Source organism: Anastrepha obliqua, chromosome 2 (assembly GCF_027943255.1).
Source record: "Anastrepha obliqua isolate idAnaObli1 chromosome 2, idAnaObli1_1.0, whole genome shotgun sequence".
In the NCBI taxonomy this organism is placed as follows: domain Eukaryota; kingdom Metazoa; phylum Arthropoda; class Insecta; order Diptera; family Tephritidae; genus Anastrepha; species Anastrepha obliqua.
Window position 1 is genome coordinate 72,029,333 of NC_072893.1, and position 15,329 is coordinate 72,044,661.

Below are 15,329 nucleotides of genomic sequence, written 5' to 3' on the forward strand. Positions count from 1 at the left end.
GTGACACTTACTTTCGAACCAACTCGTGATCGGTTTTGTTCTGCGGAGGAAAACTTTTTAGCAACTTTAACTAGTAACTCTGACAATAAATTCAGAGATTGGATAGGAAGTGTTAACTAGAGAACGACCTAACATCGATTTTTAAGATCGAACCAAACCGAATATTTTTAAAGGCCCAAGTAATAAGCAAACGGCAGTCGCTGCAGCCGAATTTGTTGGTGCGTACTAACATGCGGTAGTGCCCGTGTTCGAATCTCCGTACAGGAACATAAATTAATAGAAAAAGTTTTTTCTAAAATCGGTCGTCCCTTGGCAGGCAATGGCAAACCTCCGAGTGTATTTGTGTCATGAAAAAGCTCCTTTTAAAAAAAATTATCTGCCATGCTGAGGCGGCATACAACTTCAGTTTACACAACATATAGGAGGAGGAGCTCGGCCAAACATCATCATCATCATTCATAGTACTACAGCCAATTGTGAGTCTTACTTTCTCCACAATTCTTTTCCATACATTTCGGTCCATAACCAGACTACGATAGTTGTTCACTTCTATGCTTCTTAGATCGTCCTCAACGTCGTGTAACCATCGCTTCCGCGGCCGTCCTCTTCGGATTTCACCAAGCATGCGCGCATCTAGAACATTGCGAGGTATTCTTTCATCTGGAATTCTGTAAACGTGTCTTAGCCATCGGGTGGGCTGCGATTTGGCAAACTGCGTTTTCTCCTTGAAGTTTTTTGCTCGCTGTCATCTCGATGCGATAGAGCTCTTATTTTTCTCGTACTGGACCCAGTATCCAACATATACTTTAATTGGCGCTTACTCACACGTGTTTGGCAGAGCTCCTTCTTCTATTTGTGGTGTGCGTTGTTCCGCAAATTGAGCCACATCCGAAAGGCAAATGGTTTGTGAGGAAAAATACACTTGGAGGTATGTCATTACCTGCCGAGGGGCGACCGTTATTAGAAAAAAACTTTCTATCATTTTGGTGTTTCATGCACGGAAATTAAAATATACGCACTTTGGAATGGTAGTCACACACTACTAATCCATTCGTCTGTGGCAACCGAACGAAGAGAGTGACTAAAAAATGAACATACCAAATGCTACTGACATTTTCCATTACATTTGCCAGCTTCACTGGCGATATCACTGCCATTTTGTTGCAACAGCATAAACATTCCCCATACTTACATACGGGGAATGCTGCTGGAGTGACAGTCCTTGGCCGGATATAAATCCGGGTCGTTCAGGTAACATAGAACCGACTGTTGTGGAAACGACTGCCATTTTGTCTCGAATCTTGCCTTTGAGATCTTTAAAAATCCCTATAAAAGAGTTGTTGTTGAGGCCAGAAGTTTTCCATAGCTTTTTTATGCGTTTGGGGGTAGGATTAGTCTTAGGTTATACTGGCTGGCCAAAGCCGCGCAGATACCATTTTGGTCCTAAGCGCCACGAGATCAGAGTCCTATTTAGCGAAAATATGCATCACTCAAGATGCGCGTGCTGTTCGCGAATTTTGGGAGTCGTTCAAGTTTCAGTTCAGGGATAGGTTCTAGCCTTTCAAGGCTGAGAGCAACCAGGCAGCATGGACTAGTTTTCGAGAGAGCCGGACAGTAGCATAGTAGTATTAACATACACAGATATCGGTTCTCCATTGACTGTTGCCAGCTCTAAGTAAGAATGAGCCAATTTTTTTGTGCAAACAATAATTTCTGGTCGTGCAGTTGTTTTATGAATGATTATTGTGAGGATTATCAGTGCCCCTGCTATGGATAGTTACAGATTCGAGTTTGAACAATTTTTAGGCACACTGACTTATCACAACTTTTCGATATTTCCAACATTCCTTGCATTGAATTAGCATTTAAAATACTTCATTGATCGATAAACAAAATTGGCGCTAAACTTAACTAGTCGATCCAAATTGGACACCCAATATAAGTATTCCAAAATCTCACTGTACACCGAACATATACTTGTGCAGTGCACTTGCAACTAGAGTCCTACTTGCGAAAGTAGCAGCAGAAATGCAATCAATGGAGCAGAAGACAGTTGACATGTTTTTCACCACATTTTTTGTTTTGCTGTTGCTTTCCTGTTGGTTGCAGTGCGGCCGTTGCTGTTACTGCTGCTGCTGCCTTGGCAGTTGGTTTTATGCATATGTTGTTGTTTTTTTTTCTTCTGTTAAATTTTTTTATGCTTTTTTATTGTGCTTTTATGTATTTTCTTCATTTTTGAGCTTCCGTTGTAGTATGCAACAAAGCGTAACCGATATTGCACCGAGCTGTTGCGAGCCTGCCTGCAAGTCAACAGCAGCAGCAGAAGCAGCAATAACAATAAACGTGCATGCAAATCCCCCTGGATTTTGACATTTTGTATGTAGTTGATGGCCAACCAGCGTTTGTTTTATTGTTTTTTAGACCTCTTATTAAAATGAACTGGTGTATTCATTTTGTCACGACGCTCCGAATACCCAGAAGGGAACGAGAAAACGCATCTGTAACTACTCCCGTACTGAAATGATTAATAATACGATTTGGTTGATGGTGAAGGTATTCCGTCCCTCTGCTTAAATGGGAATGGATGATGTGTGAAGTTCTTCTCATTGATACATGGAACACTCAACATTTTGCACTTTAACGGACACTTAGTTCAATACAAGCCATCTCATTTCATCCTCCCAGTAATTTTTACTAACTAAACTTTTCTTTATTAGTAATATTTAGTAATCAAACTCGCTGTTCTGCTTAAAGGTTAGGAAAGATTTACATGGTGCTTTTTAGTTTACATCGAAACATAGTATGAAAATCGTTAAGCTTAATTCACTATAGGCCAATTCATGTGCCTAAGTTTTTGATAATTTTGGCGTTCCCGTACACATATAACAAACGAGAGCGTAAAAATGTGAGAGCTGAAAATGTATCTTGCAAAAATGTTTACAGCTTTTTCTCAGCAAGAAAAATAGCTGATCAAAAGCAGCTGGCTGCAATTTATACAAATCAGAAATTTTTGATTTAGCTTTGGAAAATGTAAATAGGTATAAAGAATTTAGATATAAAAGTAAGTAAATTTCCTTTGGACCCTGCAGAATGCGCCTGAACAACACGCTATGTTCACCTTTTCTAAGTTTTCCATTTTTCTTATTTCACTTTTAATTTAATATCATCTGACCATATAAATGCATGTTTGTACTGGTTTTCTGTTCGATTTCTATTTTGAATATTTTTCTCTTTGGGGGAGATCAGTTGCCAATTCGCCAGAAATTCGCCGCTGCAAAAGCAAACGAATGCAACTTATGTCATACAAATAACACTTCTGTTAGGTGTTTGGCCGATCCTTTCCTCCTATTTGGGGTGTGCGTTTGGATGTGGTTCCACAAATGGAGAGACCTACATTTTTAAGCCGACCACGAACGGCAAATGGTTTTTATGATGAACTTTTTCATGGCAGAAATACACACCCGTGTTTGGTAGAGCTCCTCCTTCTATTTGTGGTGTGCGTTGTTCCACAAATTGAGGGACCTGCAGTTTTAAGCTGCATCCAGCCACATACGAAAGGCAAATGGTTTGTGAGGAAAAATACACTTGGAGGTATGTCATTGCCTGCCGAGGGGCGACCGTTATTAGAAAAAAACTTTCTATCATTTTGGTATTTCATGAACGAAGATTCGAACCTACGTACTCCCAAATGGTAGGCTCGCACCAATCCATCCATTCGGCTACGACGGCCGGCCTTGTGTTATATAGCTAACTGAAATGAAGCGCCTTCTTATACTTACTTATACATTGTTAAGTAATTATGAAAGCACCATATATTGAGAATATTATTTATTCATTTTTATTTTATTAATTTTTAGTTTATTTTATTAATTTTGTTATTTTTTAATTTTATTTTTTATTATCTTTTATTTTTGTCTTTATTTTATTTATCTTTTTTTATTTATCGTTTTTTGTATTTATCTTTTTTTATTTATCGTTTCTTTAATTTAATTTTTTCCCCCCTTTTTTATATATTTTTTGGGATTTTTTAAATTTTTTACTAAATTTTATTAAAGGGTTTTCCAATAAGAGGTGTTATTTTGATATTCAAAGAAAAATGCTATTTTTTAATATAAATGATCGGATGTTTATTTCACTATATAGCGGAAGGTATGCTGTTAATAGTGGAAAATAACAGCATGCAAATGACCATCACGACCACGCTTGCTGGACAATATCCTTTTCATGAAATTTTCCATAACCGAACTGCAAAGTGGCTGCCCTAAGTCCTCGATAGCCTCACGAATTCCATATTTGAGGTCTTGAATCGACACTGGGCTGTTGGCGTAGACCTTCTCTTCCACGTGGTCCCAAAGAAAAAATTCACAAGGTGTTAAATCATAAGATCTCGGTGACCAATTGTGATCACCTCTTCGAGAGCTAACATGGTACGGAAACTTCTCCCGTAAAATATCAATGATTTCGTTGCTTGTGTGGCAGGTAGCGCCGTCTTTTTGAAAATAAACGTTGTCCAGATCAATACCATCCAATTCCGGCCAAAACAAATCGTTCATCATCTCTCGATAGCGCAATCCATTCAAAATAACACCTGTTATTGGAAAATCCTTTATAATAAAATGATTGTTTGGTGTAACTAAAATATCTGTTTAATTTTTGATAATTTTTCCCTTGACGGCGCATTTTCTCCATATGACGAATGCACAACATTTTTTTTTTTTTTGTAAATCGAGAAAACATGAATCGGCGAGGAGTAAGATTATCAAAAATTAATGGAAATTTTGAGCGGCTTTAAACCTGCACTTTGTTGTACTAAAATTGAATAGGCTATAAAATCGCGTACCCAAATTTTGATTGAAAAGCTTGACATTTTGACGAAAATTTGACGAATTTTTATAAATCTGGTACAATAAATCTTATAGAATGAAATAAATAAATAAAAATATAATTTTAAAAAATTATAAATAAAAATAAATAAATAATTGAAAAAATTATAAATAAAAAATAAAAAAAATTATTGAAAAAATTTATAAATAAATATTAAATAAATAATTGAAAAAATCTATAAATAAAAATTAAATAAATAATTGAAAAAATTTATAAATAAAAATTAAATAAGTAATTGAAAAAATTATAATATAAATAAAAAATAAATAAATAAATTGTGTTTTTATAATTTTGTTACGAAGTGTAATAGTCTTTAATATTTAGGCTAGAAACCTCATGTTTCCTGGTTATCTGTTTTTTATTAAACATATCCAGTCTTCATTACAGCCGATGAGACAGCTGCGTCCTTTTTTTGCTTTTATTCGCGCGCTCCTTTTATTGTCGGTTAGCAAGTCGCGAACAGCAGAATAACAATAACAAATAAACTTAATAAATGAATATCTGGTAGTGGCGGTGGTGACTTGAGAGTGTGTGCTGTTTGCTATTGCTGGCGCTTCGGTATTCGGCTAGGTTAGTTGGTGGTGGCAGCAAAATCGCTTGCATGCATGTGGATATGCATGTATGTAGTAGAGCTCAGTAAATACTTTGTGTATCTAATTTTACGCCGCTCGGCATCTACTATTTGGCTCACTTGGGTGGAAACTTGGTGTTTTCCGTTGCATTTTGGATGGTGGTGGTGGTGTGGTGTTGGTACTCGTTGTTCACATTGCCTCTCTTTCTACTTGCTGCTCAGCAATGGCAGTGGTGGCATAATTCACACTTGTCCAGCAGCACTTAAATATATACCAAAATAAACACTGAAGATTGAGTAACTGCAAGCAGCGAGGAACCAACCCCCGCCACAACTAACTCTAGTGGTGGCATTATTTATGCGGCGATTGTATCCATATTTGGTTATTACAGCTATACCACATATGTACATAGGTACATATTTGCTGAGGAGGTTATCCTATATTGCTTGTTGGCCGTGTGTTGTTTGTTGTTTGTTTTTCGTTGTTGCTTTCTCCTTTTCTTTGCACCGGCGACTAGGCTGCTTGCTCAGACTGCTATTGTGAGAGAGTTTCTGAAACTAAAAAAACAACAACAACAAAATACCCAACATTTGTTGTAAGGCGTCTGACGCGTACGCATATGTTGCGTGTGGCGCCCTGCATCCACCTACACACTAAGCGGAATTTTTATTTAAAATTCAGTTGCTTATTTTAATTGACATTTTATTTCACTTGCTGGTTGCAGCAATTATATTTTTTTATCTACATGGTGTTTAGCGTACGTTGGTTGTTAGGCTGCGTGTGCAATGCGCTTTGGGTTTAGTGACGATCGGTAATTGCCCTGAGTTGAATGAGTGAATAGCGAAATTATTTTAATTGGTAATTATTTCAGAAATTGTATGAGTAACTAAACTCACCTATAAAATTTAAGTGTAAAGCTGAGCAGATGGAAGAGCTAAGTTGACATAAAATGAATGAGTTGAAAACTCCAGCTGATTGGTTCAGCACAAAAACTTGTAATGCTTTTTATGAAGATAAAAATGTATTAAAAAATCTATTTCCTCTTAACTTGTTTTTTCCAATATGCATGTAGCGGAATGCAAAAATATTTCATTTGTCCTGCACACGTCTGCAATTCGTGATAGATTTATGAATTATTGAAGTGAAGCTCCCTGAGCGAGGTTAATGAAAATGGTTCGAAAAGATTAATAACAACTATTTAAAAGGTTGTTCACCTAAAACTTTAAGGGAAAATATCATCCACACTTTTTGGCTAATGATATTATATGTTACAGCGATTCGCTTTGTCAATAAAAGCGGTACATCCCAATACGCCTCTGTGTATGAATAAATAATAAAAAAACATAAATAAATGGTAAAAAAAAATAAATAATAAAAAAAAAAATAACCATAAATAATAAAAAAAGTAAATAATAACAAATAAATTATAATAAAAAAATAATATAAAAAAAATAATAATATATAAAAAAAAATAAAACAATACTAATAAAAGAATAAGTAATAAAAAGGTAATAAAAAAAAATAAAAAGTAAATATTAGAACCTATTCTTTTATAGCTAATCCGCACAGCATTATATTTTACGTTAATTCGTAAGCTTGGTTTCATTACTGGCTGTTAAAGGGGAGTCAGTGTCGTCACAGAGGAGCAACTCCTTCCGACAACGACTTTTTCAATCATTTTTTGCAAAAAACTCAGAGTATTTATTATCTTAAAATAAATTACATATTAATACTCATGCTTACATGAATATACAGCATTTTTTTTTAAATTACAAAAAAATGTCTGCTCAAACGTGGCTCCTTTAATTTGCGCCGTGGAATATAGAGCCTCTTGTAATCAACTGAAATCAAACAGACACAAAATTTTCATGAAAATAAGCTGTTCCGCTTTGCCCTTACCTATTTTTAACGAAAAAAAAGAAAAATGAAAATTTGAAGTGAAAAAGAAAAAAAATTACACTTCTTTTTATAAACAAATTGATGAAAACAATATTTTTAGTGATAATTAATATAAAATTTGAAGTACATGCAAAGGCCAATGTGTGAAAGAATGTCCCTGTAAAATTTTGAGTTGATATATTGATTACTTTTTGAGTTATATTCGACAGCGCGGAAAACAACTATTAAGCTTAAAACATTGAAAAGATATTATTTAGACTGTAAATGAATTTTTAAAGCAAAAAAACAAAAAAAAGGAAAATTTGGAGGTGCTGGGATCTGCCCCCCTTAAGCGAAAATGGCCGAAACTTCTGGTGGATTATTGAATTGCCATTATTTTCTAATAAAATCCCTGTCAAAGGTGCTCTCAAAATAATATATAAGCAAAATAATATAAAGGTGGTGGTTTATAAATTTTAATAATTTGTGTACTGTCAAAAAAAATTAAATAAAGAAAAAAACTTTTCATTGAAACTGCAAATAATAACCAACTAAACCAACTGCTCAGAATGATGAGAGGCGTCGATTTAGCCATGTATGTATGTAGCTTCTGCTCGAATATGAACGAGAAGTTATCAATAAAACGGTCCGCGGATGACATATGGCAAAAATAAATTTTTTGTTTTTTGGTAGGACTGTTATAAGCCTACATGGCAAATTTCAGCGTGATATGTCACATAGTTTGTTTTCTGTGCTACTGTAAACAAGTCAAGCTCGAGTGTGTTCTTCGAATTTAACGATGGAAATTCAAGTTGAACAAAGAATTTGTTTGAGATTTTGTTATTCCAACAAAATTTTGGCTTCAGACGCCTTAAAAATGTTTCAGACAACCTATGGGGACTCTGCTCTATCGCGTGCACGCGTTTTCCAGTGGTACAAATCGTTCAAAGAGGGCCGTACATCGGTTGAAAACTTGCCTCATGAACGTCGTCCAGCAACATCAGTAAACGACGAAAACATCGGAAAAGTAAAGGAAATTGTGCTTGAAAATCGCACAAATCGCAAAATCGGTTAACGCTGAATATTATTTAGACGTTTTAAAGCGTTTGCGCGAGAACATTCGTCTTAAAAGGAAGGAATTGGACAACAAGTCATGGTTCTTGCATCACGATAATGCACCAGCTCACACATCACGTCTTGTTCGCGATTATTTGAACAAAAATAATGTTAATATCGTTCCGCAAGCAACGTATTCGCCTGATATGGCTCCATGTGACTTTTTCCTGTTTCCCAAGCTCAAGTTGCCGCTCCGTGGAAAACATTTTGAGACAATTGAAGTCATAAAAGAGAATTCGAAGAACACACTCGAGCATGACTTGTTTACAGTAGCACAGAAAACAAACTATGTGACATATCACGCTGAAATTTGCCATGTAAGCTTATAACAGTGCTACCAAAAAACAAAAAATGTATTTTTGCCATATGTCGTCCGCGGACCGTTTTATTGATAACGTCTCGTTCATATTTGAGCAGAAGGTATGTCCCTCCGCCCATCCATCATAAAGCAAGCAAAAATTAGTATATTCCAATGAAACTTGGTACACATTATTCGATGTCAAAGATAGGTTGGAATTGAAAATGAGCCAAATCTTTCAATAACCATGCCCATTTCCCATATAACGGTAATTTTTAAAAGAGAAACAAAAATGTGATATCTGCTATAAATAAAGCAAAGTTACCCATATTTTCTACAAATGATGGACCGAAAACAATAAATTCGTTGCATGCACCACCGTACCACGCCCACTTTTGGGTAAATATGTGTGTATACCGATTACTACTTAATAAAATTCGCTCAAATTTAGAGTACGTATTGCTCCGACATAAATATTTTTAAGATCCTATAAAACCACGCTCCGTCCGTGAGTTTGTCTGATTATAAAAATCAACAGCCAGTCCAAATTAAATTTTATTTCAATTTGCGTGGTTATAAAAGTTCGGTTCGGATGGAATTTAGCACTTCCTTACTTTTTTAAATCTGTAAACCGCCATCTGTATGCGTCTCTTGCCAGGCAACCTGCAATGTATTATATAATCAAGTTGTTTATAACAAGAAAAAAACTTTAAGAGGACCGATATCTGTAAACGGCCATATTTTCCCTGATTTTTCTTAAAATTATTTAAAATGAAGAAGTCAATATATTTTTTTCAAAATTGGCATACAATTTATTTATACATTAAAATATTGGTCAGTCCATAAGTTCGTGCGTAATTTACCCATAATTTCACTTTTGTAAGATTTTTGCATACAACAAATTATTCGCGGTATATAACGGAACTATTTATATTTTCTTTGATATATTGTGCATTCAACAAGTGATTTTAATCGCGGATAGAAGCAAGTGTTGTTAAAAAATAAAATTGAATCTTCGAACGCGTATAAGAGGCATATTTTGTATTTTTTTTTATAAAAGTGGTAAAAATGCAACAACTGCTGCTGCAGAAATAAACACCGTTCACGGAGAGGATACCGTGAGTGTAAGGACTGCGCAAAAGTGGTTTTCAAAATTCCGAAGTGGTAACTGCGACGTGGAGGATGCCCCGCGGGCTGGTCGTCCTGAAGTCTTTAACTCCGACGTCTTTAACTCCGACGCCTTGCTCCAACTCGTAAAAGCTGAGCCAAATTTGACAGTCGATATGATAGCTCAGAGGTTAAATTCATCGTATGGAACAGTTCACAGGCACCTGGTTCAGTTGGGAAAGGTTTAAAAGCTGGGAAAACGGGTTCCGCGTAGACTTTCCGTCGCCAACCTTCAGCAGAGAGTGAATGTGTGTTCTCAGCTGTTGCAAAGGCTTGAAAATGAAAGTTTTTGAACCGTATCGTTACTGGTGATGAAAAATTAGTCCTTTACAATAATCCTGTTCGCAAACGCCCATGGTTAGATAAAGATGAAACACCAGAACCGACCTCTAGAGATGACCTTCACCCCAAGAAGATTCTCCTGTATATTTGGTGGGATATGGCCGGTATTGTTTATTATGAACTCCTGGAACCAAACCAGACGATAACTGCTTATTATTATTCCCATCAGCCATCAAACCTGAATGAGGCACTTAAAAAAAATCGACCGTCTTTAGTGAATGGACGCAAAGTTTTGTTTCACCACAACAACGCAAGACCTCATACCGCAAGGCAAACATTAGGCAACCTGAACGAGCTCGGATGAGATATTGCACCTTGTGATTATCACCTTTTCCGTGGACGTCAATCCCATATGAGTAACAAGAACTACTCCTCAAAAGAAGCTATAAAAAGGGATATCGGGTATTTTGGTTCCAAGGATAAACAATTTTTTGAGCAGGGAATTAAAAATTTGCCTAAACGTTTTAATCCAGGAAGATCGCAGCGGGGCTTCTCAATCGGCGGACATGTAGCATAGAAAGTGACCTGAATACAAAAAACCAAAAATTATTTTGTTTATTAATGTCATATTTTCTATATGAATTAATGGAAAAAAATGAAAAAAAAATCGCGGAATGAAATGCTTTAAAAAAATGAATTTTGGGGCGAATTTTCCTACTATTTTTTCTTCGAAAAACTTAAACAAATCTTTACATTAACGTCAGCTTGACAGGCAAGTAGAGGTTGGCGGAATTCGCAGCCTTCTGTATTCTCTCAACCTTAACTGTGGAACCCCGCTTTTTCCCACTAAAGAAAAAGAAAAGAGAGAAAGTTGATGTTTTTAAAGGAGTTGACAATATTGTAACGCATTTCACCCTAAACGGATTTTATGTCAACCTGTTTTACGGCAGAAATGCACTCAAAAATTTTCCATTGCCTATCGTGCGTGTTCATCTTAAAAAACACACTTTACTTCTTCCCACTTCTACCCATATTTACTTTTATAAGCCCGCCTCTCCATGAAGAGCAGTCGGTTTTACGTTACCGGAACGACCCGGATTTATATCCGTCCAAGGACTGTCACTTTTGCCGTTTATGCTGTTGCAACAACAGCAATGAATTTAGAACAAAAAATAATGAATTTCAATTTCAATTTGGTTCCAATTTGAAAAATTGTCTGTATTCTTTTTTGCATATTTGTAAGAGCCTATTTGGATTCGTTGTTGGATCTAACACTTGGATGATTTATTTGGCCTTGGTGAAGAGGCGAAAACAATTGTGGTAATTTTTCATTATTTTTCCACGGAGTTCGGTGAGAACATCCTTTATCTTCTCACTGACTTAGTAATGGCATGCACACTTAACCGGTGAACCAGTTTAGAAAGTTATTCGATGTTTAATATTTTTCGGCAATACAAAAAAGAAAAACCTAATGTGAAGGTACGCATGGCTGTGATGATCTGTTTGCAGAAACGAGAGATGAGAAAAAGAAGGCTTCGTGCTAAGCAGCTGACCTATATATATATACATATAATTGGCGCTTACACCCTTTCTGGGTGTTTGGCCGATCTTCTCCTCCTATTTGTGGCGTGCGTCTTGGTCTCCCACAAATGGAGAGACCTACAGTTTCAAGCCGACTCCGAACAGCAGATAATTTTTATGAGGAGATTTTTCATGGCAAAAATACACTTGTAATTGCCTGCCGAGGGGCGACCGCTATTAGATATTACATATTTTGTTATTAAAAAGCCGCACCATCGACTTTTGTTGGTAGTTTTATTATATAATTTTTATTCATTCTTTGCTTATTTCAGAATTTCTGGGATATCCGTGACTTAAAATAGGTATCCCCTTAGTTAGTTAGGCTAGGTGAGGTTAGGTTAAACTGGTTGACTTGCAGTCACGCTTAGCCCGATTCGGTCCATAGCGATACCAGAAGGAGTGCATTAGTTTTGCGTTTTGAAATAATTAGTCCATCCGCATGGTTTCCATTTGCCGATATTAGATGCTTCAGTTCGTCAAAATAGGGAAAATTAAGAAAATATTTATAAAAAAAAAACCTAGCCTGACACCAAAAATTACATTACAGAGATTCGATTGTTCTTAAGGTCCATGAGAAACAAATACACTGGAAGCATTATCAATATAAACTTTTCATAACGAATTTCACCTTAATCTTACAGCTGTAATATATAAAAAGAGTCAAGGCCATCCATTGACTGCATAAGATTTCATCATTATGGCGTGGCGCTTCAAAGCATCGAAATACAAGAATGCCGCACCAATCGTCCCAAAGCCGGAGGCATGCATTCGCGACATTTGTGTCGGCTCCTACCAGACTTTCGGCAATAATATTGTCGCATCTGCCGCTTTTATGGCATTTAATTGGGAGCATACGGGTTCGAGTGTTGCAGTTTTACCACTAGACGATTGTGGGCGCAAGAGTAAAACAATGCCGTTGTTGCATGGCCACACAGATACGGTAACTGATTTGGAGTTTTCACCATTTCATGATGGTCTCTTGGCAACAGCGTCACAAGATTGTCTCGTCAAGATTTGGCACATACCCGAAAAAGGCCTTGAGGCATCGCTTTCAGATCCTGAATGTGTTTTTTCACATAAACAGCGCCGTGTAGAGACAGTTGGTTTTCATCCCACTGCCGATGGCCTGCTGCACTCCACCGCTGTAGGTTGTGTGACGCTCTTCGATATAACAACACAAAAGGAAATTTTCTGTGAGTGCGAAAAGTGAAATGCACGAGTTTTGTGTGTGTTTTTAGTTACTAATGGGCATTTGATTTGCAGCTAACAACGAGCATCCCGAGGTCATACAGTCAGTTAGCTGGAAACAGGATGGCACAACTTTGGCTACAAGTTGTAAAGATAAAAATGTGCGCATATTGGATCCCCGCGCTGGTGATGCGCCAATTCAAATGATTGCTGAATCACATCAAAGCATAAAAGACTCGCGTGTCGTGTGGTTGGGCAACCAAACGCGAATTCTAACGACTGGGTTTGATGCGGCCCGTTTACGTCAAGTGATCATTCGTGATTTGCGTAATTTCGCGGTGCCGGAAAAGACTTTGGAGCTTGACTGCTCGACGGGCATCCTAATGCCGCTCTTCGATCCAGACACAAATATGTTATTCCTTGCAGGAAAAGGAGACACAACCATCAATTACTTGGAAGTGAGCGACAAGGATCCCTATCTGACGGAAGGTTTGCGTCACACAGGCGAACAAACAAAAGGTGCTTGCTTGGTGCCAAAACGCGCGCTCAAAGTAATGGAAGGCGAGGTGAATCGAGTGCTGCAACTAACTTCCAACATGGTCATACCCATTATGTATCAGGTGCCACGTAAGGTATGTAATGCGTGCGAGGAAGTATCCTCTAAAATATTTCTAAATTCCTCTTACCCTCTGTACTTCCAGACTTATCGTGACTTCCATAGCGATCTGTATCCCGAAACAACAGGCTATAAGACCGAATTAACTGCTAGCGAATGGCTGCATGGTACCAACTTGCCGGTACCAAAAATGAGCTTGGATCCGGCGAAGCGTGAGTTAGGCGACACACCAATAATTGTAAGTAAATAGGGCCTGTGAAAATGCGTACTCCATCGACGTCATTGGTCATAATTCGTTTGCAAATATACACAAATTCAATTTTCCACTATGCATTCAACTGTTTTTGTATCCACTATTCGTACTCATTTTTTGTCTTGTTTCCAATCTCTATTTCTTTCTACAAATATTAACCTTAACTGATACATTGAACCACCACCGCGGACACCATTAGGTACATCGTGGTAATTTAAATGATTTAATTAAAAATATTGAAAATAAAAAAGTGTCCAACAAAACACCACCCCTAAAATCGCCAAGTAATGCAATGGAATCTGGTAATTTGTTGCAACAACGCAACGGCAATGGCAAAAACCACTTTCAAATGAAAACAAGCATAGGAAATGAAAAAGATGGCAGCGTCAAGGCGCTTTTGCACGATCACAGCATTAGCGAATCGGAGAAAGTCGAAGAGGTTGGTGGTGCCGGATTTACTAAATCTGAACTCATACGCAAATTTGACAACAAATATAAAACTGATTCAGAGAAGGATTTTAAAGAGTTGGAATTGACACGACGCTTTAGCCGTGAATCGCCGGCGGATGAGTCGACAGGCAGCAGCGAAGACGCTACAACCGATTTGTCATCGCCACCGCAACAACAACAGCGTGAGCGTGAAGGCAGCAGCGGTAGCGTTGGCAGCGGTGTGACCTCACCGCCCAGACCAATGCCTCGCACATCCCGAAATAATTCATTGGGGGATGCGGCTACCACAGGTGCGTTTGCAAGTGGTGCTGGTGGCGATGAGGTCATGCCACGTCCACGCCCGCGCACTACCGCGGCGTCCGCTTACAAGGTGTGCAGGGGTTTGCTTGTATAAAAGAAATATGATAATGATGCGTCACTAGCTAGGCCAGATTGAAGTGCAGAAAAAAGTAGGCGACTAACGCAGATTTGTAGGTCGAATTAGCATACTAGTAAATTTTAATGCGAAAAGGGTTGTTGTAGAAGTAATGGGTTCGTTAATGTTTAATTGACCCAAGTAGTGTTTTAAAACGTTTCGAAGATATTTTGAAAAAAAAAAAAAATGTAAGGAGTTCAAAACAAAAGGTGAAAGGCTAGAAACATTTTGAGTAGGTAACAGTTTTTTTTTGTTGTGTTTTTATGTAATTCGCCTCTTGGCCTTCAAGCTAAGACAAATGCCATACTAAATCTAAAACAAGGAAATTCATAATTTTATTAAAAAGCGTATATGGGGGAGTTTTAGGCAACTTTTCTCAACTACCCTCTTTATCATGGCGATAAAAAAATTTTAATTCGTGGGGAAAATAATATAGCGGCAGTGATACCTGAACTTCGGTGTGAGCTCGTTTGTGGGTGAATTTATTTGACCTCGATAACTCGTAAGGCCTGTTGGCGGACATCGATTTAGTGCAGGTAACTACCGTTCATTAATTTATTGCTTTACATAAGAAAAGATTGACGGTACAGCGATTTGCTGGGCAAATTAACCCCTTGCGAGCCATTTAG

At 37.3% G+C, this 15,329-nt stretch overlaps 1 protein-coding gene across 4 annotated transcripts in view; it reads left to right on the top strand.

Annotated features, from left to right (window-relative positions):
- The window catches only part of LOC129237376 (coronin-7), a 36,045-nt gene that overhangs the window by 9,995 nt on the left and 10,721 nt on the right, over positions 1–15,329 (top strand). For 2 of the 4 annotated variants that reach the window (XM_054872074.1, XM_054872075.1), the window contains exons 2-5: positions 12,420–12,971; positions 13,042–13,598; positions 13,668–13,820; positions 14,035–14,655. In XM_054872074.1, the coding sequence (XP_054728049.1) occupies positions 12,476–12,971; positions 13,042–13,598; positions 13,668–13,820; positions 14,035–14,655 (1,827 nt within the window). In that variant the 5' untranslated portion in view covers positions 12,420–12,475. The remainder of the gene's footprint in view (positions 1–12,419; positions 12,972–13,041; positions 13,599–13,667; positions 13,821–14,034; positions 14,656–15,329) is intronic. The other 2 variants (XM_054872076.1, XM_054872077.1) reach the window with 1 other exon arrangement.